The sequence below is a fragment of the Acanthamoeba castellanii genome (genome assembly GCF_000313135.1).
Source record: "Acanthamoeba castellanii str. Neff unplaced genomic scaffold scf7180000084776, whole genome shotgun sequence".
Classification (NCBI taxonomy): Eukaryota; Discosea; order Longamoebia; family Acanthamoebidae; genus Acanthamoeba; species Acanthamoeba castellanii.
The window spans coordinates 793,576-818,606 of NW_004457586.1; the positions used below are offsets into that span (position 1 = coordinate 793,576).

The following is a 25,031-nucleotide window of genomic DNA, read 5'->3' on the forward strand; positions in this document are numbered from 1 at the left end:
GGTACGCACACCCACGCTGTTCGAGTTGAGAGCAATACTACGGCACATTATCAATACTACTTTTTCACTCGCACATTCAAATGCAATGAAAGTGGCGACTTGCAACTTCCAATCTATGTCACACCCGCCACCGATCTATTTTCGTTATTATTATAATCTTTTGTTCCTTGGATTTGAATAATTATTCATTTGATTTTTGTTTACAAATTACAAATAAATCAAATGCTGAATTTCATTGTTATTCGTTGTTATATGTTACTTGGTCAGATGCTACGTGTTGGAGCAAGAGGCACACGCACGCAGGGAAGCAGCTTCCTGTCTTCTTCCCGCTTCACCGGTGTCACCGCCGCCGCTGCCGCCCGGTTCTGCCCGGCTGCGCGGTCGCAGACACTCGGCCTCGTCGGTCGCTACAGCAGCAGCACCACCACCACAGCGGTCGAGGGCGGCAAGCTGACCCAGGAGGAGGTCGACAACCAGAACAAGCACGCCAACGTGCTGCGTCTCGTCAACGCCTACCGCACCTACGGCCACTTCGACGCCGCCCTCGATCCCCTGGGCCGCCGCCAGCGAGGGTACCACCACCACTCCGACTACTCTCCTCTCACCAATGTTGTTGTGCCATGCAATTATTACGATCGTCATATATGACGTATATATATATAAGCCGTTGTTCCAGACACTTATATAGTCATATGTGTGCGGTGGTGTGCGTGTTGTGTGTCGTTTTGTGTCGACAGTGCGCCAGAGGGTGTGCTGGATGCGGCGCGGTATGGGCTGGGGAATGAGGAGGTGCAGCTCCGGGGCCTGTTCTTCGGGCTCGACAAGGAGAAGGCCAGCGTGAGCGAGATCGTCGACGCCCTGAAGAAGACCTACTGCAGCAGCGTCGGCGTGGAGTTCACCCACGTGGAGAACCCCGAGGAGCAGACCTGGCTGGCGCGCCGCTTCGAGGCCGCAATGGGCCGCACCGCCACCGGCGCCACCGCCCAGAACGCCCTGCCTGCCGAGGACAAGAAGCGCATCCTCAACCTCCTGCAGACCTCCGAAGAGTTCGACCACTTCCTCCACACCAAGTTCCGAGGTACCACCATCACCCACCACCACTGCCGCCACCGAAGAACCCGCCGAGAGAGAGAGAGAGAGAGAGGCACTTCTAACTTCATCGATGTGATCATGTGGGCTGCGCGCAGCTGTGAAGCGCTACGGGCTGGAGGGGTGTGAGTCCATGATGGCTTGCATGGACACCATTTTCAGCAAGGCCGCGGAGAGCAGCTTCGATGAGGTACTACTTTAGTTGTTAAATAATTCCCAATTACTATTCAATTACTTGTTTATCAATTTATGCATTGTTTATTATATTATCAACTAATTGTCGTGCGTGTCGTGTCGTGTGCCAGGCTGTGATCGCGATGCCGCACAGGGGTCGGCTCAATTTTTTGACGGGCATCCTGCGCTACCCGGCGTCCAAGATCTTTGCCAAGGTGAGCGGCTTCAACGACTTCCCCACCGTCGAAGGCGCCGTACGTCCTGGCACCGGCGACGTCCTTTCGCACATCGGCACGAATCCTCCTCTTCCGCTTTTTTTATTTATTTAATTAATTATTTGCTCTGTAGTAACTTAATTTTTGGATTAATTTTTGATTAATTATTTTATTTATTAACATTTTTGGTCTTCTTTCAGCCCAATCTGTCGATCTGGAGTACCAGGGCAAGAACCTGCACGTCTCCCTGATCCACAACCCCTCGCACCTCGAGGCGGCCAATCCGGTGGCGCAGGGCAAGGTCCGGGCCAAGCAGGACCTGGGCAAGGGCCGCAAGCAGGCGCTGTGCATCGTCGTCCACGGTGATGCCGCCATGAGCGCCCAGGGCGTCGTGCCCGAGACCCTGACCCTCTCCCAGCTGCCCGAATACGCCGTCGGTACGTCGTAGTCCTCTACCACCGTCTCGCTCTCGTGTGCTGACACGCCGTGTGTGTCGTGTGTGCCGTGCGTGTCGTGCGATGGCAGGCGGTTCGATGCACGTCGTGGTGAACAACCAGATTGGCTTCACCACGGAATGCCACAAGGGCCGGTCGAGCTGGTACTGTACCGACGTCCTGCGCTCGGTCCACGCGCCGGCCATCCACGTCAACGCCGACGACCCCGAGGCCGTCGTCATCGCCACGCGCCTGGCCATGGACTACCTGACCACCTTCCGCAAGGACATCATCGTCGATCTGCACGGCTACCGCAGGCACGGCCACAACGAGCTCGACGAGCCCTCCTTCACCCAGCCCCTCATGTACGACAGCATCCGCGTGCGCCCGACCATCGCCAAGCTCTACGGCGAGAAGCTCATCGTACGCTTCAGCCACACACACACACACACACACACACACACACACACACACACACACACACACACACACACACACACGCCCTGTGGTGATAGTGGCCTGACTGGCCGCGGGGTGTGTGTGCGGTTGACAGAAAGAGCAGGTGGTCACCGAGGAGGAGGCCAAGGCGATCAAGGACCAGGCGCGCCAGGTCCTCGACAAGGAGTTCGCTGAGTCCCAGAAGGCCCAGCCGACCGTACGGCGCACACAGTGCATTATTCTTTATTCTTCTTTTGTTTATTATGTTGTTCTTATTAGTATATATTTATGTATTATTATGAAGCGCTCAGCTTTATGTGTGCTCTGCAGGTGGACACGATGGGCGGCAAGTGGCAGAAGATGACCGCGCCCCAGGACATGACCAAGCCCGTCGACACCGGCTACGCCGAGGAGGAGCTCGTCAAGGTCGGCGTCGCCTCCATCAACCCGCAGGGCAAGGTACACCCCACACGCGACAATTCCAGGACCACGCCACACGCACCACCGCACACGCACGACCGCACACGCGCACACTTCACTGACCGCGGCCCGCCCGCGCCCACACAGACCGTGCACAGCCGCCTGCAGAACTTCTTCTGCAAGCCCCGCCAGGCCAAGCTCGAATCCAAGACCGGTCTCGACTGGGCCACCGCCGAGTCGCTGGCCATCGGCTCCCTCCTGCTCGAGAGTACCGTCGCCCGCCTCTCTTTCGCCCATTCCTGGCTACACCGGTGCCACCATTTACTGACCGACGACCAACGACACAACGACACACATCAAACAGAGTACAATGTGCGCTTGAGCGGCCAGGATGTGGGCCGCGGCACGTTCAGCCACCGACACGTGGCCCTCACGGACCAGAAGACCAACGAGCGCGTCATCCCGCTCAACCTCATGTCCTCCGACCAGGGCAAGCTCCACGTACGCGCTTCGATCCCCCTCCAACTCGACACGCACACACACACACACACACACACACACACACACACACACACACACACACACACACACACACACACACACGACACAACGTTCAGCACGTCTGATTGGTTTCCCCCTTCATTTAGGTTGCCGACAGCCCGCTCTCCGAGATGGCCGTGATGGGCTTCGGTACGTGTGTCGTGCGTGTGCGGCGGTGCGTGTCGTGTCGTGTCGTGTCGTGTCGTGTGTCGTGTCTTAAGCTATGGGTTGGTGGTTGCAGAGTACGGGTACAGCATGGAGGACCCGAGCACGCTGGTGCTGTGGGAGGCCCAGTTCGGCGATTTCCACAACGGCGCGCAGATCATCATCGACCAGTTCCTCAACAGCGGCGAGGACAAGTGGTGGCGCCAGTCGGCCCTCACCCTCCTCCTGCCCCACGGCTACGACGGCGCCGGTCCCGAACACTCCTCGTGCCGCATCGAGCGCTTCCTTCAGGTGTGTGCCATGTGTGTCGTGTCGTGCGTGTCGTGTTGTGTGTGTGTGTGTGTGTGTGTGTGCGGTGTGTCGACATGAGCTGACAATGTGTGCCGACAGCTTTGCGATGGCGACAGGCTCAACCCCGGGGACATCTCGAACCTGGTGCCCAACATGCAGGTCATCAACCCGACCACCCCGGCCAACTACTTCCACGCTCTGCGTCGTCAGATGAAGCGTAGCTTCCGGAAGCCCATGGTCGTGGTGGGTCCCAAGACGCTCCTGCGCCACCCGCAGGCCGTGTCCGACCTCGCCGAGATGGCGCCCGGCACCTCGTTCCAGCCCGTCATCGCCGACACCACCGTCTCGCCGGCTCAGTACGTTGACACACAATCACCACACTCTCGTCTCGAACCAGCGAATGGCTAACCACACACACGACACACGACACACAGGGTGAAGCGTGTGGTCATGTGCAGCGGCAAGGTGTACTACGACCTCGTCAAGCACCGCGAGACCAAGAAGATCGACGACGTCGCCATTATCCGCGTCGAGGAGCTGTCGCCCTTCCCCTATCGGGCGCTGGCCGACGAGCTCGACAAGTACCGCAACGCCGACTCCTACAGGTGGGCGCAGGAGGAGCCCCAGAACGCGGGCATGTGGGACTACGTCGCCCCGCGCTTCTCCCGCCTCTCCGCTCCCGTACGCCACCTACGGCCCCAGTCAACCTGGCCTCTTGTCTTGCACTTCTAAGTTTTACTGGGTCTTCTTGCGCAACAACAACACACACGACAGGTCAAGCTGGTTTCGCGACCGGCCTCGGCGGCGCCGGCTGTGGGTCTGGGCTCCATCCACGCACAGCAGCAGAAGGCCATCCTTGATGGCGCCTTTGCCTAAACCCCCAAACCGCCACTCCACACGCACATTTTCAAAGGCCTTTCACCAAGCCACAACGAACACCAAGTTTGTAAGTTTTGCTGCGTGTGCGTGTGCGTGTGCGTTTGTCTTTGGCTTTTTGATGGGGTTGAAGGTGGTGGGGTGTCATAGTCGAGAGGAGGCTACACGGACGCTACGAGACTCTCCCCCCGAAGGGGTCACAGCCTCGCTGGACGCGAAACAGCCCTAGCTCCGCCACCCCAGACCCACGCCACCCGAACCCGCGGCGAGCGCCGGCCGCGCTGCCCAGGCCAGAGGTCGAGCGCGGGCCACCGTGGCTGGCGCTACAATGTAGCACCAGGCGAGGAGAATCGCGAGATGAACGCCCATGCGCGCGATGTGCGAGATCGATTGGACGGGAGAGGCGAGGGAGTTGAGATGAGAGACGAACCCTCCAGAGAGAGCGGCACGGCCCGTAGGTGTTGCCACCTGCCGCACCGCCTCCCCCGCGTCACCGCCCGCCCGATCTCGCATACGACACATGTGCGGCCACCCCGGCCCCTCGCACGACCACCGTGCCACCACGTCTTCCATCTGCCACAGAGCGTGCAGCATCAATGCGGCCGTACCCGACTCGCGAGCGGTTGTGGCTGGTGATGATGGCGAGAGTAGAGCCCACGTCCATGCGCATGTCCGGTCGGTTCGCCCACCCTGTGGTGTGCCGACTAATCTGTTTCATCTGGCGAGCGAGTAGCGAGAGAGAGCGAGATCCGAATTGGGTCGGAATGGAGTGGGCGCCGGGGTCTGTCCTTTGTCTTTTGGTGACTGGGGTGGAAAAGGATTGCAGAACAAAAAGCACCCGTGTGGAGCCAACCCAAAACGAATCAATCGAGTGTTTCATCGATTAAATCGATAATGGGTGTTCGTAAGAGGTGTCCATGGTCCTCCTCCCTCCCTTGCGAGAGGAAAGAGGACCAAGAACGAATGACCTTAGGGTTAGAACGTGGTGGGCGCCACCCCCTCATCCCCTCAAGATCTCGCCTGCCTCGCCCTTCGCTCGCCAGAACCGCCACAAAAAAACGAAATCCTAAAATCGGAAACAAAATTGCAAGGGCTGAAAATTTCAAGCTGGTTTGCCAAATTTGTGCTGCCCTTTGAATGAATAGTTTGGTTCCCTGCAGAGAGTTTCCACGAGACCTGGGCACCAGGTGCTGGTGGAGATGCGAGAGGGAAGCGCAAAGCATGATCTCCCCGTGGTGGCGTTGCTGATGGTGCTGAGTCTCTGGGGCTGCCAGGGCGTTACTGTAGATCAAGCAGAGTATGCAAGGGCTGCCTATCCAACCAAACACAACTGTTCCCTGGTGAGCCCCTCTAGCCTTGAATTAAAGGGAAAGACTCTCACTGAACGTGTTCAACAGAACGAGATGTTCTTCTCTTCCACCTCGTCGCCAAGGGAGTGTGGCCAATGCGTGCCCGGCACGACGGGGCAGTGGCGGGTCCTGGGTGCTGCCTCTGACGGCAAGGTCCGTGTCCGGTATTGCCCGGCCCCACAACCGGGCTACGAGAGACCTGAGTGCCAGGCGAGGGACGCCGTGCGAAACCCGTCGGGCTACTACTGCGGCATCAACGAGTATTGCACCGAGGGCGGCCAGTGCCGGGCACTCAAGGCCGCGCCGCGCTACGGTGGCGAATGTCAAGGCGGCTCCGCCGTTGACGACTGCGGCGTCGGGTTGCACTGTATCTACCACCGCTGCACGATCTGCGAAGAAGGTACCTGACACTCAAGTTGATTGGTGACGATGATGATGATGTTCTGCGACCTGACGAACGGTGGCCCGCATGAACGGCCAGGGACATCGGTCGATCTGTCGCTGCAGAGAAACTTCGAGATCCGGGTCACACAGGCCGTGTGCAGCGATGGCGAGTACCTCATCGTCACCTCGTGGAGGCTGTTCTCGACCAAGCCCCAGGCGATCTTCCTCTTCATCATCTTCGCCGCCAGCAGTGCCATAGCCTTGCTCTTCTTCCTCCAATGGCTGGTGCGCGAGGTCTTCCACCGCCTCTACTACTCCATTCGCCTTCGTCGATACTTTCAGCACATGCAACAACGACTGTGCACGAAGAAGTGACCAAGTCTTCAACATGTTGTCATCACTCTTGTAAATACTGGACACACCTTGAGGCAATATAATAAAAACTTGTTCTCTCAAGCGCGAGTCATACAACAAGCTCACCTTCTTCGCTGTTGGCTGTCGGTTGATGTGTTCTGGTCTGGTATTGGGGGAGCTCTTCGATCGCTGGCCCATCTCTCGAGAAGTCGACGGAGCGGGAGCAGCTCGGCGCACGTTCTAGAAGTTGAGGACCTCGACCTTGTCCTTCTTGGTTAACGTGTCCTTCTTGCTCGACGACCTCGACTTCTTCTCCTTCTTTTCCTTCTCTTTGTTGCTCTTCTTGTCCTTCTTCTCCTTCTCTTTGCTCTTCTTCTCCTTCAGCGATCCACTCGAAGAAGACCCAGACTTCTTCGTTGGCTTGAGCTTCTCCTTCTCCTTGGTCGCGACCAGCGAGGGCGACGACGAGTTGACTGGCGTCGGCGCCGTCGCTCGGCTGAGGCCCGGCGCCGCGACTCGGGGGCTCTTGACTGCCGGTATCGAGGAGGACGAACCCGACGACGTGCCAAGGCTGGCCTTCTTCCTCTTTTCCTCATCGAGCCAGTTGCGATAGTGCGTCGCAGCTTCATCGTCCGACGGCATGCGGGCGAAGAGGTTGTCGGCATCTGCGACCATCTTCTTCAGCAGCATCATCACCTTGCCGAAGGTCGGCCTCTGTTGCGGATCTAGAACGAAACGTGAAAATGTGTAAGTTTGTGCGTGTGCCGTGTGTTGAAAAAGAGAGCTGGGGCGTACCAGCGTGCCAACAGTCCTGGATGAGACTGGCCAGCGCCGTGGGCACATACGCTGGGATGTGCGGGCGGTAGCGGTCCTCCACGATGAAGTAGCACAGCTTGAACTTGGGCATCAGCTCATCGTAGGGCTCCTCCCTGGTCGCGAGCTCCCACAGGATGATACCGAAAGAGTACACGTCGATGGGGAACGAATAGTCCCTCCTTCCCTCGAGGATCTCAGGCGCCACTGAGAGCGGGGAGACCAAGTACGTCAGCAAATCACGGACGGTCGTGACGGTCTAGTTTTGGGGGAGGGGGGGAACTCGTCGTACTCCACTGCGAGGTTCCTCTGCCCATGGTGAGTACGGATTTGTTGCCCTTGGCTCGCATCCACCGCGACATGCCCAAGTCGGCGATCTTGACCATCGGCGAATCCCGCTCTGCGGGTCTTCGCAGATCGCCAGCAATCTGTTGTGTTGTGCGTGCAGCGAGGAGAAAAAGGACATTAGCTGTGTGAGCTTGTTGACTTCGATAGAGGGTATTGGGTGGTGCGTGCGTGCCAGGATATTCTCCGACTTGAGATCGCGGTGGAGAACGCTTTTGTCGTGGAGGTACGCCATGCCGTCCGCGATTTCTGCGTTTGCAATCAGCCAAGCAAGCCAGGAGTGTTAGTCGATTGAACACTCTCGCTGATCTCACACCAGGACAGGGCGGCTATGGTATACCGTAGGCAATCCTCATCCTCATCGTCCAGGGAATGATCTTCTTGCGGTCGTGCAAGAGCTCCCACAAGCTGCCGTTCTCCACCAGTTCGGTCACCAGGTAAGCATTCGGTGGCTCGCCGTTACCACCGAGGAAACGGATCATGTTGGGGTGATCCAGTTGGCTGAGTGGCAATGCATTGTGGTCAGCTGCTTTGTGCATACAAGGCAGAAATATGTATTCGTTGGAGCGGAGGTAGTCAGTTACCTGGTGAGCCACAGTTCGCGCTTAAAGTCGGCGAGCTCCTCGGGGACCAGATCGGGACAGTGGAACGTCTTGAGTGCCACGTTCTGGTTCTTGGCCTTCCAAAGAGCCTTGTGCACTCTGGGAAAAAGTACGGCGTCAGGTAACCTGTTGGTTGCCTCAGTACCAGAAGCGCTGCTTTTGGTGGAACGTACTTGCACAAGGTGCCGTGGCCGATCTGCTGGCCCACTTCGAGCTCGCTCAGCTCGATTTGTACTGCGCGAACAGAAGAGAGGTAAGTCCGGACACATATATGAAAAGGGGGGAGAGAATGTCATACCCTTGTTTCCAAACGTGGTCGCCTCCTCGCGGTCTTGAGCATCGAAGATTCGCGCCTTCTGCGCTCTTTCGATTCGTTTCACGATTTCTTTGAACTGTGGGCGCTTCTCAGGGTCCGGGTGCCAACAGGCGTTCATCAAATCGGCCCTTGTGAGAGAAAACGATGAGTCTGGAGTGAAAGATAGCTGGGCACGGGCCAAGACGCAGCGTTTGGTACCATTCTCGGGGGCAGTCCCTCGGAATGAACGGACGCTCGCCAGCCATCACCTTCAGTGGAATCTTCCAGGACGAGGGAGTTGTCAGAGGAGTACAAGGAATCATTCATTCTCGCAGCAGGCTCTCGCACCTTGAAGTGCGGCTTGATGTCGATGTAAGGCTGCTCTCTGGTGGTGACCTCCCAGATGATAAGTCCGAAGCTGTAGACGTCCACCGGGAAGGAGTAGTTCTCGTCCTTCTCGAAGATCTCAGGAGCCACTGGTTTGTTTGACTCGCGGTAAGCAAGCACCTTATAGGTGGAGTGATACGAACAAACGCTGGGTACGTACTGTATTGTGGCGTTCCTCTTCCTTGGGTCATCATCGCCTCCTTGTTGCTTTCCTTCAGCTTTGCCACGCCCAAATCAGCCAACTTGACGACCACCTCTGCGTCGGGATCCACGGACATGACCTGTACGAGGTGGAGCTGCGTGTTAGCCATGCGGGAATGCAGCCGGTAAACAGGTGGAGGAGAGGCGTCACCAGCAGGTTCTCGGGCTTCAAGTCTCTGTGGATCACGTTCCTGGAGTGGAGGTACTCCATGGCCTTGGCCGCGTCAAGGAGACAACGCATGCGCAGGGAGAATGGGAAGGGCGACATCTTGGCCTGGATGAGATCGTGGACGGTGCCATACGGGGCAAGCTCCATGATCAAGTAGACATCGGGCGGCTGAGAGCAGCCGCCGAGGAAGTGGATGATGTTCGGGTGCTGCATGTCTCTGTAGTGGTGTTGTTATTGTGTTGGCAGGGGTTGTTGAGGAAGACGCGAGCATGAACGTACCTGGTGAGCATGACCTCGCGCTGGAAGTCGTGAATGTCCTCTGGTATCAGGTCGGGCACGTGGAAGGTTTTCAGAGCCACCTGGTACGCGCGGGAGCATAAGCAGAGTTCCGACCTCCGCAGCAAGGAATCGTTCTAATCCTCAAGGTACGTACATCCATGTCGCGCGCAATCCAATAGGCCTTGTGTACTTGGCATAGCGCTCCCGCCCCAAGCAACTTGCCCTTCTCGATGTCATTCAAGCTGATGAGGGCAGGATCTTTTTGTTGGGGGGGGGCAAGCGTCAAAATGCGCATGTGATTCTGGTTTGGAATTTCTACTTAGGCGTACCTTTTGCCCCCCTTCTCTCGCTCGAAGACTGATTTCCCATCTTTGAACGCTCTGTCCCTACATCAGGCAGGTACGTGTTTCAATCAACCAAAAGCTCCAAATCAATCCCTCGGCCCTCGTCGACAAAAAAGAGACATCTACGACACGAGAGATTACGCACCTTGCCTTACGCTCCCTCGTTTGGAAAAGAAGATGAAGAAGATGGAAGCTCGGGGCTGAGAGCTCGAGCAAAGAACGAGAGAGGGATGTGACTAGCCCCTACACGCTTCTCAATCAAATCGACCCCGGTCTCAGCTTTTCGGCCACGAAACGTTGCCACGGTTGTCCTTTTCGGTGTAATGTCGGCACATTCTCTTTCTCTCTGGAATGTGCAGCAATGAAACGCAAAATTTGCGTTTCAATTTGGTTATGCCTTTTCTCTATTCATGGCTGCAATGCGACGGTCGTCAATTACGGCCAAGGCACAGAATGAGTGCGAAATGGAGCGCGGACGTCACTGAGAGACTTACGTGTTGGCCCTAACTAACCTCAAGACTACAGGTGTTGTGATACGCCGAGATCGTTTGCTACACACCTCCGTCATTTCTCCTGTGTTTTTAGAATTGTCGACACCTTCCCTACAAGGTGGTACTGCAACGCCTATTACAGACATAACGGTCGTTGCGCACCTCGAAAAGGCACAGCATTCGGCCCTATTATAGGGGAGACAGGTGGGCTTGCAGCGCAAAACGCGACAATGGTTGCCTCCGAGGGGAGCAAGATCGCATCATTCAACTTCCGCAAGCCACTCGTACACAACGGCCACAGCAGCTGTAGGTACCTCTCTGTGTGTGTGTGTGTTTCTCTCATCAAACAAATCAATATACTCAATCTCACGTTCTTCGCCTTCTTCATCTTCTCGTTCTGATTCAAGCCAAGGACGACCCACCTGGAAGAAGAAGACCAGTTTGCGAGCTAACCATCGTCAATCGAGAGCTTCTTGCTGGCAACACAGGGGCCAGGAGGGGACCCCAAAAACCGGAAACGAGATCCATATCCTCCGCCCCCACCCTCCTCACCATGCAATCGCGAAGTCGTAGCTCGTCGGTAGAGAGCCCGCCCGCCTCGTCCACTGGCAAGTTCGCCCCCGTTGGGGCGGGACACCATCACAACCAGCACCAGATGATGGGCCAGGGCGCCGAACGCAAGTCGACCTTCCTCCAACGATCGCGCTCCAACTCGGCGGGCGACGAGAAGCCCCACGGAAGCGACCTCATCGCGGCCTACTCGCTCGGGCTGGCCGAGGAGGCCCTCCTCAAGCACATCCCCTACCACGCCAACATCGCCAGCCTCCAGCGGCGGGGCACCCGCTCGGCCTCGGTCGGCGACTACCACGACCAGCCGGCCGAGAGCCGCAGGTCCAGGCAGCTCCCGACCAGGCCTGGACAGGGGCCTTCTGGTGAGAGGAGCCGTAGCCGCAGCAACAGCGCCTTCTCGCGGTCGGCCGCCGGCTCCCGGGCCGAGGAGGCCGCTACCCGGCTCACGGCGGCCCATCTGATGGCCCTGAGCAAGAACGACCCCCGCGTTCCGCTCCTGTTCTTGGGCGGGCGATCAAACGATCTCGCGGGCATGGCTTCGTCAAGGCGTTCCGTACGTCACAGCCGAGCCTCCACCGAGCCCGCCTGTATGTCGACAACCCCCCGGTCCATCGCACTTCTATGTCTCTTCTCATCCTCTGACTTGCCATCGTCCGTCTTCTTCTTTTCATTGTTGTAGTGGGCAATGCGCCGCTGTACGTGCGAACGATCTCGGCCTCGTCAGAGGACTCGCTGGACTCAGCGTCGAGCGCGCTGGGGCTGTCCCCGCGACTTCTGCAGCTGTCGCATCAGATGAGCCGGGCCTACTTCCTGGAGTTCATACTGCACGACAAGAAAGCCCGCTCGGCCTTCAAGCACTACCTCGAGAAGAGACACTGCGTGGAGAACCTCATGTTCTGGCTCGACGTCGAACGCTTCAAGAAACTTGGTACATACAACACACACACACGACACACACGCAGCATGCGCGCACACGATGCCCACATTCACACGACACACGCTGACCAGGGACTTGTGTTTGGCAACAACGACAACAGTGCAAAAGAACCACGATGGGTCGTTGACAAAGGAGATCAACTCCAAGGTTGCGGAGATCAGGGAGAAGTACCTCCAGCCCACGTCAGCCCACGAGGTCAACCTCACGCACCAGGACCGGAAGGAGCTGGCCGAGGCCCTCAAGAGCCCAGGCGTCCACTCCTTTGACCGGGCGCAGAAGGCCATCTTCATCCTCATGGTCGACGGCACCTTCGACTATTCCTCAACAGCGACTCCTACAAAAAGCTCGACAGTACGTCACCCAGCCTTATACTACATCATTTGCGCATACTATACCATTTGCATATACATATTCATGACATTCTTATACCCCCGACGTTTGCAGGCAACGACGTTTCGAAGGTCGAAACGAAGGCCGTGGACGAGAGCGCGACGGTAGACAGCGCGAGGGACCCCAACAAGGAGGCCAAGAGGCGACGAAGCCTGTTCGCGCGACGCAATACGGACGCGTCGCAGCCGTCTGATAGCATGACGAGCAGCGGCGAGATCGAGCTCCCCGTCGAGCGGGAGAGCGACAAGGACAAGAAGAAGCGCTTAAAGAACAGGCAGAAGGAGATGAAGAGGCGGCACACGGTCACCGACTCCAAGGAGATCGCGCATGGTCGAGACGGCGGCGGCGACAACAAGAAGTGTCTGGTCATGTAAGGTACTACACGGAGGAAGAAGATCGACACGAGATGAACTCTGCAGAGAGCCAGAGCAAGAAGAAGAACCACACAACTGTACAATCATCACACCACATCCCACTCTCCCCTCACCCCCACTGTACTTTTTGAAACAAACCAACAACACATCTTCAACATCATCCTTTTATTGTTGTTATTATTATTATTATTTTGGTTTCATTTCATTTATTTTTGACGTTTTGATTGCGCAAGACACGGTGAAGAAGAGATCGCCTCCCAGGCAACCCAACTCCAGGGCAGCAAGCAGAGATGGATTACCATGGCTATTACTAATTATTACTTGCCCTTGAGCTTGATGCTGGTGCCCTGATAGGTCTTGAGGAGGTGCAGGAAGAGGAAGAACACGGCGACGACCATCATGAACTCGTAGACCAGGTAGGACGAAAGCTGCACGCCCACGACGCCCAGCAGATTCGAGTTGACCGCATCGAGCAGAAAGTCGAAGCGGTCCAGCACCACCCGCGAGGCCGCCGCACCCAGGAAGGCGAAGGCCGACAGGCGCAGGCTGTCGGCCTTGTCGGGCAGCTCCCGCGCGGCGGAGAGGAGGTAGGCGCCCAGCACCGTGAAGATCGCGAGCTGAATGTAGGACGACGGCACGTAGTTGGAGATCAGCGCCAGAGGCGACGAGCCCGTGGGCAGCGCATACCTGTGTGTGTGTGTGTGTGTGTTCGCAAGCGTTTTTGGGAGTCAGCAAGTAGTAGACGAGAAAAGATGAAGCATGAAGCATGAAGCGGTACCATTGGGGAGATATGTTGGAGTTGCGGTGGACTTCAGAGTAGAGGGCGACGGCAAGGGCCAGCGCGCCGGTGGTCTCGGCGACGGCAGAGGTGTAGAAGGTGAGGAGGCTCGCCGCGGCGTAGCGCATGTCGTACCGCGAGGCGGCCATCAGGCCGGCCGTCACCGCCACCGGCAACAGACCCACGAGAGCCACATAACTTTTGTTCAATTGAGAAATCAGCATGATTAGACCTCACATTGGCTTGAACAGAAAAAGAGATTGATAGCAATTACCGAAGGGAGATGGGCGGAGGATTCTTGAACGGCTGAATGGCAAGCAGGCCCAGGCACCCCAAGGAAATCAAGGCAAGGAGGCCCTCAACCACGAGCGGCAGGAGGTCGTCAAGCATGGTGCGAGATAGAAGAACGAAGAAATTTTTTCTTTTGTATTTCCTTGTCATGTTTTTTCTCTGGCACGTCGACAGCAAATAAATCATTTCGCCCGAAAGGTGAAGGGAAAAAAATAAAACTATATTTTTAATGATTTAACGGAAAACGCGAATTAATTTTTTTGCAGTGTGTAAATGGAGCTTGTGCGCGGCCTGTTGGGTTACAGGGCCTGTCTGGGGGCATGCATCTTCGACGGCTCTGGGCGTATTCTCGTGGGCAAGCGCTCCTCGGCCAAGAAGCAAGCCGTCGGCACAGTACCACGCCCCCCCTAAAATTTGTTCCTTTTATTCTGTTTTCAACGTGTGCCGCCGCGGTGTCGTACAGTGGCAGTGTCCGCAGGGAGGGTATGACAAGAGCGCGGACAAGGGCTGCAAGGTGACCGGCGTGTGGCGCGAGGTATGGGAGGAGATCGGCCTCACGCCCGACCACGGCCTCCACCTCGTCGACCAGCTCAAGGAGGAGCTCAAGTACGAGATCGACGGCGGCGCCCACAAGGGGTACGGCACCAGCGTGGGGCACCCACTACATGCACACGACGCACACGCATAGTGTGACTCTTTGCCTACAGGCAGAGCATGACGTGGTTCCTGTTCTACTGGGCGGACGCGGACCTCAGCAAGTGTAAGCTGGACAACGAGGAGCACCCCGAGTTCACCGAGCTGGCCTGGAAGGTGGCCACCGCCGCACTCTTCTTCCCATTGTGGCCCAAATGCCCATGTGGTCACCGCTCGCCTCACACTCCCTTGGTCGTGGTGCGTTGTGGTTGTGTCGTGTGTGCGTGGTGTGTCGTGTCGTGCGGCAGGACTGGGACTTTGCTGTGGAGCACGTGATGGAGGCCAAGAAGGGCGTCTACACCAAGTTGCGCGCGTGGGCCGAGCCGGCGATTGCCAGCCACCTCGCCTCCTTGGAATGAGTAACACCGGCCATGGTGAGTAGTATGTTGTAGTGCTACAAGACAAGAGCGACTCCATTCGAAGTGGAAGAAGAAGACAAAGAGCCGCTACACGAATTTGTGTAGAGACTTGGTGGGGGGGGCTCTGAGAAGGCTTTCATTCAGGCCTCGACCTTGCTGGCCTCCTGGTCGGCGGCTTCCTTGTTCTCCTGCTCACCGGCCGCGGCCGCGGCGGTGGCGGCCGCGAGCGCATCGCGGGCCTTGCAGTAGTCGCCGAAGGAGCCGCGCACGAACATGCCCTCGCGCGGCAGGTTCTCCATCACCACCAGCGGGTCCATCGCCGGGCAGCGCAGGAAGCATGGCGAGAACACCTACGCACCACAACCAGCCCAGCTAATTAGCGATAGTGCGTGTGCGGTAGTGTTGCGTGCGTGCGGGCGTGCGTGCGTGCGTGGAAGCGAACCATGGCGAGGTTGTTGAGGTCCATCTTGGTGACGGCCGAGTGCTTGGAGAGGGTGTAGACCAGCTCGAACAGGCGCACGATCACGTTCTGGTTCTCCTCCGGCAGTGACTTGAGCAGCCGCTGCCTGTCCTCCACCGTATCGCAGTACAGCGCGTTCGTGCTGTTGTGGTTGTGTGTTGTGTGTTGTGTGTGTGTGTGTGTGGTCCGTCAGCCATCCACACAAAGCACAGAGCAGAGCTGAGGCCAGTGACGTACTAGTAGTAGTCGGGGATGAGGGCTTCGGAGAGATCTCGCAGCCACAACTTGAGCAGACACGCGGGCAGGTGCGCATCCCTGTGGTGGTGGTCAATTTGTATCGGCGGAGAGGCGACAGTCAGGGCCTGAGCCACCAGGGGTGGTGAAAGGGCGTAGGGAGGGGGAGGGGACCTCATGGCGGCGCAGGCGTAATCGCCCGAGTTGAACTGCTTTCGGAGCATCTCCAGCTCGGTCAGCGACGTAGGTACTCGGAAGATGCCCTCGGTCTCCGTAGCTACGCATCAAATTGCATACATTAGAACAACACGACACGCACACGACGCATACGACGCACGACACGCACACGAAGAAGCAAGGGGTGGGGCGAGGTACCGCGAAGGTTCATCATGGCGTCGATGAGCACCTCCATGACCTTGGGCACGCGAGCGTCGGGGGTGGCCATGCGCTGGCGGCGCATGATGTTCTCCAGCGAGGACTGGAACACGTTCGGGATCTTGTCGCTCGTGGTCTTCTCCACGTCGTCGATCTAAGGTCGACCCCCATCCAACGCGTCAGCTATCATGTGCCGTGTGTGCCGTGTGCGGAATGGTGAGCGTGCCTCGAATCTGTAGATCTCCATGCCGTCGATGAAGGCCATTCTCCTGGACAGATGGTACAGCCGGCCGGTGACGAGGATCTCGTTGGCCAGCTCGACGGCCTGGTCGCGCGTGGTGGCCACCTTGCACTTGAGCATCCAATCGACGGCGTCGCAGCCCAGGAAGCACTTGGTGTAGTTCTTGCCCTGCCAGTTGATGTCCGCCATAGGAATGCCGCCGGGGCCTCTCATCTTGGCCACGATCGCATCAATCTATTCGGGGGGGGGGTAAAAGAACGAAAACGAAAACGAAAAGCGAGGTGGGCCCTGTGGTCTGTGTGCGGAATGGAAGAGCGAAAGCGAAAGCGAAGCGTACGGCGTTCTCGGCCTTCTCGTCGGAGTTAAAATCGCCCTCGATGCCGAGACTGGTGACGGCCAGGCGTGAGGTGCCGAACTTGCGCGAGAGGGTCATCATCTTCTCGCGTCGCTTCTCGCGGTTCTCGAGGGGCGCCGGGACGGGCGTGGGCGCGAACGCAGGGAGTGACGAGGGCGCCACCAGCGGCGGCGGGGCGGCCAACGAGGTCTTGGCCGACCCCAGACCGGGCTTCGTCATCACGCCCGTCGACGAGTTAGAGGGCGAATGCGACTGCGTGATCGCCGACAGCGGCGCTGTATCGTGCCGTGTGTCGTGTGTCGTGCTGACGTCAGTCACGACACGACACGACACGAGCAGCCGAAGAGGGGGGGGCGTACAGGAGATGGTCTGCGACGGCGGGCGGTTGCGAGCCACGCTGGCGGCAGCGGCGGCCACGCCACCGGCCACTCCGCCGGCGGTCGCCGTGTGGACGATGGAGGGCGGGGCACCACGCGGAGGCACCGCGGGCTGGGGCCGCCGCGGAACCGCGGCACCGCCAGCTGCAGCAGCCGGGTTGGGCAAGATTTGGCTGCCCGGCGGAGACGCGCCTGCACACATTCGCATGCGCTTGTCAGGTGCACGTCGCGTTGTGTGCATGCAGTGCGCGCGTGTCGTGCGTGTCGTAGAGAAATGTGGGGTCGGAGGAGAACACGAACTGGCGGCAGAACCGCCGAGCTTGGTTGGAGTGCCGATGGCGGTGCCGAGGCGAGGGCGCGCTGCGGGCTCGCCGGTGACCGGGGGCAGGCCGTCCATCGACCCCGACTTGGCTCGGCCGCCGTCCTTGTTGGCTGTCGACACACCCAACAATTGTTAAGGAGGCAGTTACGAGTTTGTCGCACACGCCGCACGTATGTGGCTAGATGAGTGGGAGGTTTACCAGAGGCGGCGGCAAAGCCGGCGGCGAGCGAGGAAGCCTGCGTGCCGGCGACGCGAGTGTCGTCGGCCTTGTAGCGGATCTGCACGGGAGCGCCGAAGCAGGGCAGCTTCACCACGTCGCTGGCGAAGAGTCCCTCGGAGTACTTGGTCATGTCCTCCTCCAACGCACCAGCCAGGCTGAACGCACATTACATAAAAACTGTCAGTAGACGTGTCCGTGTGCGGTGGTGTGTGTGCGGTCGTGCGTGTGCGATGACGTGCATACCCGAGGGCTTTGTAGACAAAGGCGGGGGAGTAGAAGTCGAGCATGACGTCGTAGCTGACGGTGATCTTGAACCGCGAGGTCAGGAATTCGGTCATCTTACTCACGGAGATGGGCGGGATGTTGTCTTCAATCGCCTGGTCGCCTGGTGTCCCGTAAAAATAATGTTAAATTAATATATTATTTATTATTAAATAATTAACGAAGAAATGGGAATAACGAACCTCGGTGCATCTTCCAGATCCACTCGACGAGCACCTGCTGGTGGACGGGGCTGAGAGACTCCTTGAGGGGCACCCACCAGACGGGCGAGTTGCCGTGGTACTGGTGCACGCGCTCCTTGAAACGGAAGATGTTGATTCCGCTTTCCGCCACCTCCTTGAAGGCGTCCTGGAATCTGCAAACGACGTCGGCATCAGCAACCCGCACACCGCACGCACCGCACACATCCGTTTGACACACGACACACACGACACACACGACACACACACGACACACCAGCGATGGCGACGAACCTGTTGAAGTTCTTGGTGAGTTCTACTATGTACAGTTCCGGCTCCTGCGTCCATCTGTTGGGCAGATAGACGGCAAGGCCGATGTGGCTGTAGGGCGTGTTGGTGATCAGCTGGCACGCAGCCGCAAGCACGCCTGCACACACGACACACACGACACACCACACATGCGCGAGTGAGTGACTGGCAACACGACGCTATTGTTGAGCAAGAGCCGCAGCCAGCCGCAATCGAGCGATTAACGCACCAGTGCCCGAGTAGACGACGAGGTCGCCCGTCTTAATTTGACCGAGGTAGTCGGCGTAGTTGTAGGTGTGAGGCCCGGGACCGGGAGGACGAGTTTCCTGTGAGGCGTGGAGTATGAGACCGCGTCTGCGTTCGTCGCACGCACAAGACACCACACACACACACACACACCAACCGCACACGCACACACACGCGCACAAAGAGCCGTACCATGAGGAGTGAGTAGTAGACGCGGACGTCGACCTTGCCTTGCGGGTCATCACTCTCGCCGGCCTTTTTCTTCTTCTTGTCGCTCACCTGCAGCTCGTACTCGCCCGCCACCACCGTGTCTTGCTTCAGGTCGTCCACCTTGATCTCGTACGTGCCCCTGTGCGTGTGCGTAAGCAATCATGACACGACACGCACACCACGACACGACGCACGACTAGAGGGGAAGCCACGTACGCCACTTTGCCGCTCTTGTCGGTGATGGTGAGCTCCAGGTTGCTGCTGTCTGGGACACTGGAACACAAGACACACGAGGCCGAATATTAATTGGAGGAAATTAATTCAAATAATAAATAATAAATATTTTTATCATTCAAAGATCAAAAAAAAAAACGTAAGAGGCCTGGGAGGCGTACGCGAAGAAGAACTGGGGCCAGCTGGACTCCTTGGAGATGAACTTCTCCCATTCCTTGGTCTTCTTCTTGGTGGCGAGCTTCTTGGTCACCTGGCACGTGTAGATCTCTTCCTTCACTCCCGGCAGCGAGGCCGAGACCACTAAAATCACGTCACCATCATCATCAAAATCTCTCCATCTCTTCATCGAAGCAAATGGCAAATGTCGACGATGGGAGCGTAGAGATCACGTGAACTAGAACAGCAAGCAGAGATCAAATCTGTTTCAGATCATCTCTTCCACTACTCCATTGTGAAATGGAAATCAAAAAAAGGGTCAAATCTAATAAAAGAAATAATGATAACCACACGAACAAGGCAGATGGCTCGGTGGGGGGGGGATACAGTACCGACACCGAGGAGCTTTTCAGGCTTCTCATCCCAGATGCCCTCCATGCTGTCCTCCTTCAACTTATTGCCCCTGTTCAACATCTTTGTAAAGAAGTGTGTGGGCGAGGCCTCTCTTTATGTGGGGGGCGTCTTCTTCTTGGTCGCCTCCTTCTTTCTGGCTGTGGTATTGTTCCTCCTCGCGTGTGGTCGCCGTGTGCGGGTGTGGGGCCAGACCAAGGGAACACAAGCCACCTCGAATTAATTTGTCTTTAAATTAACTGTCGACCAATCATTGTGAAATGAGGATATTTGGCTTGGTGTTGCAACACTTGTTGGTACTTCATGGAAGAAGCATAGCATATGTTGATGTAATTACAGGATGTAGATTGCGCCACAATAGTGTAGTTAAGTATAGTATACGGAGGAGTCTCATTCAACAGAGGTTGGCTTGGCTTGGCTTGGCCTGGCCTGGCCTCTACTGCTTGAGCTCGAGGATTTTGGCGAGGATGAGCTTGCGCGGGCCGATGGGGATGCCCATCTGCGTGAGGTCATCGGCCTCGAGCAGGAGGAAGGCGTCGTAGGTCACCTCCTCCTGGGCGAACGCCGTCCCGTACTTCGCCAGGTTGAGCTCGGCCAACACCGCTCCGATCTGCTGGTCGATCTCCTGGTGGCCCACCGCTGCAGACACGAAAAACAAAAATAAATAAATATATCAACAATCACAGAGAGATTAAAATAATGATAAAATAAAATGATAAAATGATAAAAAATAATAATAAATATACAATTCGCAACGCACCAATGCGGTAGGAGGCGGACGGGGAAGAGATCAGGTTGGGCGACGAGGCGTGGGCTCGGAAGGAGGTCGACGTGTGCGCGTACGGGGAGCCTCCGCCCACCCGCGGCGACCGCGGCGACAGCGGCGCCTGCTGGTACCCTCCCCGCGGCGACAGGGAACCATCCTCGCTCGCGTCCTACCACCGATCACGACTCGTCAGGACCACAGAGCTCGCTGGAATGCGTGTGCACGTGTGCGGTGCGTGTGCGTTCGTGCGTGTGCGGGGTCACCTGTCGGTAGGCGCCCATCGCGGCGGCGTCCAGGCTACGAAACTCGGCCGAACCGCGGCGCGAGGTGCTGCGAATGAAGACGTTCTCCTTCTGCTGGGCCTCGTACTTGGCGATCATCTGCAGTCGTTGTGGTTGCGATGAGACCGTGAGGTGAAGAAGACACGTCTCGTCACATCGAGATGGTGGTGTGGCGTAGCGTACCATTTGCTTGTAGGCGGAGATGGCGTCCGGCGTCGAGGGCAGCGAGGCGGCGACCATGTGCTGCCTGATGTCGGTCGAAGGCGAGATGAAGGAGAGGAAGTGAGCGGTTAGCATTCCGCACTGAGTAAAATGATGGTGGTGGTGGTGAAGATGATGGTGCTGATGGAGATAAGCCATTATGCGCACCAATCGCTCTTGACCTCGATCGTGCGGGAGCTCTTGTCGTCCCGACCGCGCTTGGAGAATTTCTTGACGCGCGACGTTATCGGCGACGAGCTCACCTCCGTGAAGTACGTCCGGTACGATGTCTTCTTGCCCCAGCTCTTGTTTTTCTGCGTTCCAGGTCAGACACGCACTACCGCACACGCACACGACGCACGACACGCACGACACGCACGCACCTTCTTGAGCTTGTCTCGCTCGCCGGTCTCGTGACGGCCCGACGTGGGGCTGGTGGGTACGTCCAACTCAGGCAGGGCCGGCTCGTCGCCCCGGAACGACTTGCCGCACATGCCGCAGAAGCGCTGGCTGCCGCCGTCGGTCGACGTGCCGCAGTCGGGACAGAAGTTGATCATCCCCGGCAGCTCCTGGCCGTCGCCACCACCCCCGCTCCCGCCATTGGCCGCCGCCGCGGCCAGCATCTGCTCGATCGCGCCCGCGCCGATCTGCATCGACTGTCGGCCGCCCTGCGCCCAGGTCTGACGCTTGATCTGCGACAGCCGGAGCGAAGCGTTGGACGACGGGTGGCCGCAGTTGTCGCAGAAGTTGTAGGTCGGGTACTCGTAGGTGTGGCCGCAGTGGCCGCACATCACCATCCGCTTGGACTCCTCCTCGATGCTCTTCGGGCGCTTGTCGTGCTCCTCCTCAAGCCGCAGCTGCTCCAGGCGCGCATTGTCGGCCTGCTGCTGCTCGTCCTGCTGGGCCTGCACGCTCTGCTGCAGCTGCATCAACATGGCCGTGATCGAACCGGGCGCTGCGGCGGCGGCAGCGTTGGAAGTGGTCGACGGCTCGTCGGCGGGTGCGCCGTAGGCCTCGCCGCACATGGGGCACTCCCGCAGCGTGGGGTACTCGTAGGGGTGATCGCACAGCGAGCACTCCACCTGCCGCGGACCCTCCTCGTTCAGGGACTGGGCCTGGCCGCTCGCGGCTGCGTCGTCCGCCGGCGCGCCGTAGGCCTCGCCGCACATCGGGCACGCCGTGTTGATCGGGTAGACGAACACCTGGTCGCAGAGCGAGCACGTCACCTCCTCCTGCGGCTGCTCCACCACCGCCACCACCTGCTGCTGCTGAGGCTCGGCGTCGACGGCGTGGTCGGGCTGCGAGCCGGCGTCGGGCACGGCGTCGACGACCTCGTCAGCGGTGGGAGCGGCGGGAGGCGGCGGCAGGTTCTTCCACCCCGACGGCTTCCCGGCTGCTCGGCTCGCGCCACCGCCGCCTCCGCCGCCGCTGTTAATGAGCTGACTTCGCACCGACGTGGGTCCACCGCCTGCGCGGTACGACGTCACGGGGTTCGTCGTTGTCGTTGGCGTTGGCGTCTTTGAAGATGGCAAAGATGGAGAGGGAGAGGAGTGAGAGGGAGTGGGAGATGGGGAAGTGGGCCGCGTAGAGGTCGACGACTCGAACTTGGCCGTGAGGGAGCTAATCTTGGACGGGGTCGAGTTCAGGCCGGCCCCGCTACTCGGGTACGTGTAGGCCGGGTAGGTGGTCGCCGCAGTTGATGGACTCGTCGAGCTGCCGGTGGTAGTCGTGGTGTTGGATGGCGCCCCGGTCGGGCCTCGTCGACTCCAGGCGGTGGGCGCCGCGGTCCACGTGTTGCCCTTTGCCCCTGCTGCGAGGGGGGCGTAGGGAGTGGACCCCGCCCCCTGGCGTTGCCGCCCCCGCGGTGGCTGAGCGTGGGCGAGCCTGGGCCGGGCGAGTTAGGCCGCTTGCTGAGGCCACCATAGGGACTTGTGGTTGCCATCTCTTTCTATGTTTTGTACAATATTTTTTACAATCTTTGATCTAGCTTGGTGGGAGGGTTGTCTTCACTCTTTTCTTCTGCCTGGGAACTGCGTTGTGGATGTGGTCGACTGTGCTGGTCTCCGTCGGACGGAGCAACCAACAACAAAAAGAACGAAAACGAAAACGAAACAGAACCCGAAAGAACGAAGTAAATAAAAAGAAATTGAAAGAAAAGGAAGAAGTCCTGATTTTTCCAAGGGCCACAATAACTTGGGGAAAAAGCGTGAATAAAGTATTTCTTCTGACGGATCGAATTGAATAGAATCGATACCGAGATGACAACACTCGCCCCCGCTGATGGGCTAGGTGTGAATGGAAAGGAGAACGTCAGCGCCTTGCCACTGCCCGCAGAGAAGAACGGGAAGAAGAGGAAGAGGACCGTGAAGAAAAAGAAGAAGAAGAAGACCAAGCAGCCTCGCCTGGTGCCCGTAAAATTTGAAGAGCCTGACGATGCGAAGACGAACGACTCGATGGAGGAAGGGGATGTCGAGTACGTTTCGTACGCGCCTCAGGATGCCGAAGACATGGCCGCCTTCGCCGCGTTCTCGAACATCTTTGCCAAATTTGCAGCCCCCGAGGAGCTCTGCATGAGCAAGGAGGAACGCGAACAGCTCGAGAAGCAGAAGAAGGAAGAGGAGGAGGAAGCCGAGAAGAAGCGACTTAAGAAGGAGGCTGGCGGCGGCAGCGACGATGAGGATGATGCCATCAAGGCCGAGAATGACGAGGACCCCGAATCGACGATCTCGAAGAGGGAGAGGAAGAAGCAGAAGCGGCTGTCGGTGGCCGTGCTCAAGCAGCTCGTCACGCGGCCCGAGGTGGTGGAGGTGTGGGACGTCACGGCGAGCGATCCCGCGCTACTCGTTACGCTCAAATCGTATCGAAACTCGGTGCCCGTGCCGCGACACTGGTGCCAGAAGCGAAAGTACCTCCAGGGCAAGCGAGGCATCGCCAAGCCGCCATTCGAGCTTCCCGAATTCATCGCCGCGACGGGCATCTCGCGCATTCGGCAGGCCCTCCAGGAGGAAGACGATAAGAAGAAGCTCAAGCAGAAGCAGCGCGAGCGCATGCAGCCCAAGATGGGCAAGCTCGACATCGACTACCAGGTCCTACACGACGCCTTCTTCCGCCACCAGACCAAGCCCAAGCTCACCCAGCACGGCGACACCTACTACGAGGGCAAGGAGTTCGAGGTGCGGCTCAAGGAGAAGCGGCCCGGCATGCTCTCCCAGGACCTCAAGGAGGCCCTCGGCATGCCCGACGGCGCCCCGCCGCCCTGGCTCATCAACATGCAGCGCTACGGCCCGCCGCCCTCCTACCCCAATCTCAAGGTCCCCGGCCTCAACGCGCCCATCCCCGCCGGCGCCTCGTTCGGCTACCACCCCGGCGGCTGGGGCAAGCCGCCCGTCGATCGCGAGGGCAAGCCCCTGTATGGCGACGTGTTCGGCCTCGTGGGCGGCATGTCCGGCGAGTCGGCGGCCCCGATCGACCGCAAGCACTGGGGCGAGCTCGAGGAAGAGGAGTACGAGAGCGAGGAGGAGGAAGAGTCGGAGGAGGAGGGCGAAGGCGAAGAGGAGGAAGAGGAGGGCGAGGAGGCCGCCGCGCCCGCCGCGCCTCTGCCCGGCGTGCCCGACCACGGCGGCCTCGTCACACCGACCGGCATCGCCACGCCCGACCACCTCGTGCTCAGGAAGAAGGACGTCGGCGGGCAGCCCGAGGAGGCGCGTCCGCTCTTCCAGGTGCTGCAGCAGCGCGAGACCAAGGTCGGCAACGCCGCGTTCGGCTCGGCGCACACGTACGTGATCGGCAGCGAAGACAAGGCCGCGGCTGGCAAGCCGGCCAAGGGCGAGGCCGTCAACCTGATCAAGAGCCAGAAGACGAAGGAGGTGGCCATCACGCTCAACCCGGCCGAGCTCGAGAACCTCACCGACGACATGCTCAAGGAGAAGTACGAGGCCACGGTCAAGGCCGCCGGCCAGCCCGAGCGGGAGGACATGAGCGACCTCCTGGCCGAACACACCAAGAAGAAGGCCAAGAAGGACGCCAAGGACAAGAAGAAGTACAAGGAGTTCAAGTTCTAGACGGCGACGACCACCACCGCTTCGACGATGATGTTCGATCAAGCACACGCAAGAAGATGATGAT

The 25,031-nt window shown here is 58.5% G+C and overlaps 10 protein-coding genes across 10 annotated transcripts; 5 read left to right on the forward strand and 5 right to left on the reverse strand.

The window, feature by feature from the left end:
- Positions 1 to 267: 267 nt before the first annotated feature.
- Positions 268 to 4,642, forward strand: ACA1_283230 (oxoglutarate dehydrogenase (succinyltransferring), E1 component, putative; the record flags this gene model as incomplete). The annotated part of the gene is made up of 15 exons (XM_004344819.1): positions 268 to 572; positions 738 to 1,078; positions 1,188 to 1,279; positions 1,395 to 1,517; positions 1,705 to 1,915; positions 2,004 to 2,335; positions 2,466 to 2,567; positions 2,681 to 2,809; positions 2,918 to 3,038; positions 3,135 to 3,271; positions 3,418 to 3,460; positions 3,552 to 3,766; positions 3,866 to 4,122; positions 4,225 to 4,447; positions 4,541 to 4,642. 15 exons carry the CDS (start codon positions 268 to 270, stop codon positions 4,640 to 4,642), a joined length of 2,733 nt encoding a protein of 910 aa, XP_004344869.1.
- Positions 4,643 to 6,045: 1,403 nt separating this feature from the next.
- ACA1_283240 (uncharacterized protein) lies at positions 6,046 to 6,750 on the forward strand (the record flags this gene model as incomplete). Its single annotated transcript, XM_004344820.1, has 2 exons — positions 6,046 to 6,391; positions 6,473 to 6,750. 2 exons carry the CDS (start codon positions 6,046 to 6,048, stop codon positions 6,748 to 6,750), a joined length of 624 nt encoding a protein of 207 aa, XP_004344870.1.
- Positions 6,751 to 6,969: 219 nt separating this feature from the next.
- Positions 6,970 to 9,900, reverse strand: ACA1_283250 (protein kinase domain containing protein; the record flags this gene model as incomplete). Its single annotated transcript, XM_004344821.1, has 13 exons — positions 6,970 to 7,454; positions 7,525 to 7,749; positions 7,835 to 7,950; positions 8,007 to 8,136; positions 8,228 to 8,388; positions 8,472 to 8,588; positions 8,663 to 8,723; positions 8,788 to 8,933; positions 9,004 to 9,065; positions 9,133 to 9,260; positions 9,332 to 9,467; positions 9,524 to 9,758; positions 9,821 to 9,900. Coding segments are annotated over 13 exons (2,082 nt in total), but the record flags the coding sequence as incomplete, so codon positions are not given.
- A 1,410-nt stretch (positions 9,901 to 11,310) lies between these two features.
- ACA1_283260 (regulator of g protein signaling domain containing protein) lies at positions 11,311 to 12,926 on the forward strand (the record flags this gene model as incomplete). The annotated part of the gene is made up of 4 exons (XM_004344822.1): positions 11,311 to 11,773; positions 11,905 to 12,153; positions 12,263 to 12,513; positions 12,624 to 12,926. 4 exons carry the CDS (start codon positions 11,311 to 11,313, stop codon positions 12,924 to 12,926), a joined length of 1,266 nt encoding a protein of 421 aa, XP_004344872.1.
- Positions 12,927 to 13,243: 317 nt separating this feature from the next.
- On the reverse strand, positions 13,244 to 14,094 carry ACA1_283270 (uncharacterized protein; the record flags this gene model as incomplete). The annotated part of the gene is made up of 3 exons (XM_004344823.1): positions 13,244 to 13,613; positions 13,705 to 13,902; positions 13,979 to 14,094. The coding sequence occupies 3 exons, from the start codon at positions 14,092 to 14,094 to the stop codon at positions 13,244 to 13,246; spliced, it is 684 nt and encodes a 227-aa protein (XP_004344873.1).
- Positions 14,095 to 14,268: 174 nt separating this feature from the next.
- On the forward strand, positions 14,269 to 15,047 carry ACA1_283280 (hydrolase, NUDIX domain containing protein; the record flags this gene model as incomplete). The annotated part of the gene is made up of 4 exons (XM_004344824.1): positions 14,269 to 14,388; positions 14,474 to 14,601; positions 14,703 to 14,805; positions 14,937 to 15,047. 4 exons carry the CDS (start codon positions 14,269 to 14,271, stop codon positions 15,045 to 15,047), a joined length of 462 nt encoding a protein of 153 aa, XP_004344874.1.
- A 140-nt stretch (positions 15,048 to 15,187) lies between these two features.
- ACA1_283290 (RhoGAP domain containing protein) lies at positions 15,188 to 16,186 on the reverse strand (the record flags this gene model as incomplete). Its single annotated transcript, XM_004344825.1, has 5 exons — positions 15,188 to 15,397; positions 15,490 to 15,649; positions 15,745 to 15,822; positions 15,916 to 16,018; positions 16,117 to 16,186. The coding sequence occupies 5 exons, from the start codon at positions 16,184 to 16,186 to the stop codon at positions 15,188 to 15,190; spliced, it is 621 nt and encodes a 206-aa protein (XP_004344875.1).
- An 84-nt stretch (positions 16,187 to 16,270) lies between these two features.
- Positions 16,271 to 19,685, reverse strand: ACA1_283300 (domain found in dishevelled, egl10, and pleckstrin domain containing protein; the record flags this gene model as incomplete). Its single annotated transcript, XM_004344826.1, has 13 exons — positions 16,271 to 16,591; positions 16,695 to 16,987; positions 17,072 to 17,281; positions 17,390 to 17,521; positions 17,611 to 17,786; positions 17,875 to 18,016; positions 18,096 to 18,268; positions 18,387 to 18,519; positions 18,631 to 18,727; positions 18,840 to 18,996; positions 19,074 to 19,130; positions 19,253 to 19,391; positions 19,640 to 19,685. 13 exons carry the CDS (start codon positions 19,683 to 19,685, stop codon positions 16,271 to 16,273), a joined length of 2,076 nt encoding a protein of 691 aa, XP_004344876.1.
- A 409-nt stretch (positions 19,686 to 20,094) lies between these two features.
- ACA1_283310 (SAM domain (Sterile alpha motif) domain containing protein) lies at positions 20,095 to 22,848 on the reverse strand (the record flags this gene model as incomplete). Its single annotated transcript, XM_004344827.1, has 7 exons — positions 20,095 to 20,297; positions 20,419 to 20,593; positions 20,688 to 20,804; positions 20,889 to 20,952; positions 21,075 to 21,220; positions 21,290 to 22,713; positions 22,743 to 22,848. 7 exons carry the CDS (start codon positions 22,846 to 22,848, stop codon positions 20,095 to 20,097), a joined length of 2,235 nt encoding a protein of 744 aa, XP_004344877.1.
- A 316-nt stretch (positions 22,849 to 23,164) lies between these two features.
- Positions 23,165 to 24,967, forward strand: ACA1_283320 (PSP, prolinerich, putative; the record flags this gene model as incomplete). Its single annotated transcript, XM_004344828.1, has 1 exon — positions 23,165 to 24,967. The coding sequence occupies one exon, from the start codon at positions 23,165 to 23,167 to the stop codon at positions 24,965 to 24,967; it is 1,803 nt and encodes a 600-aa protein (XP_004344878.1).
- Between the last annotated feature and the right edge of the window lie 64 nt (positions 24,968 to 25,031).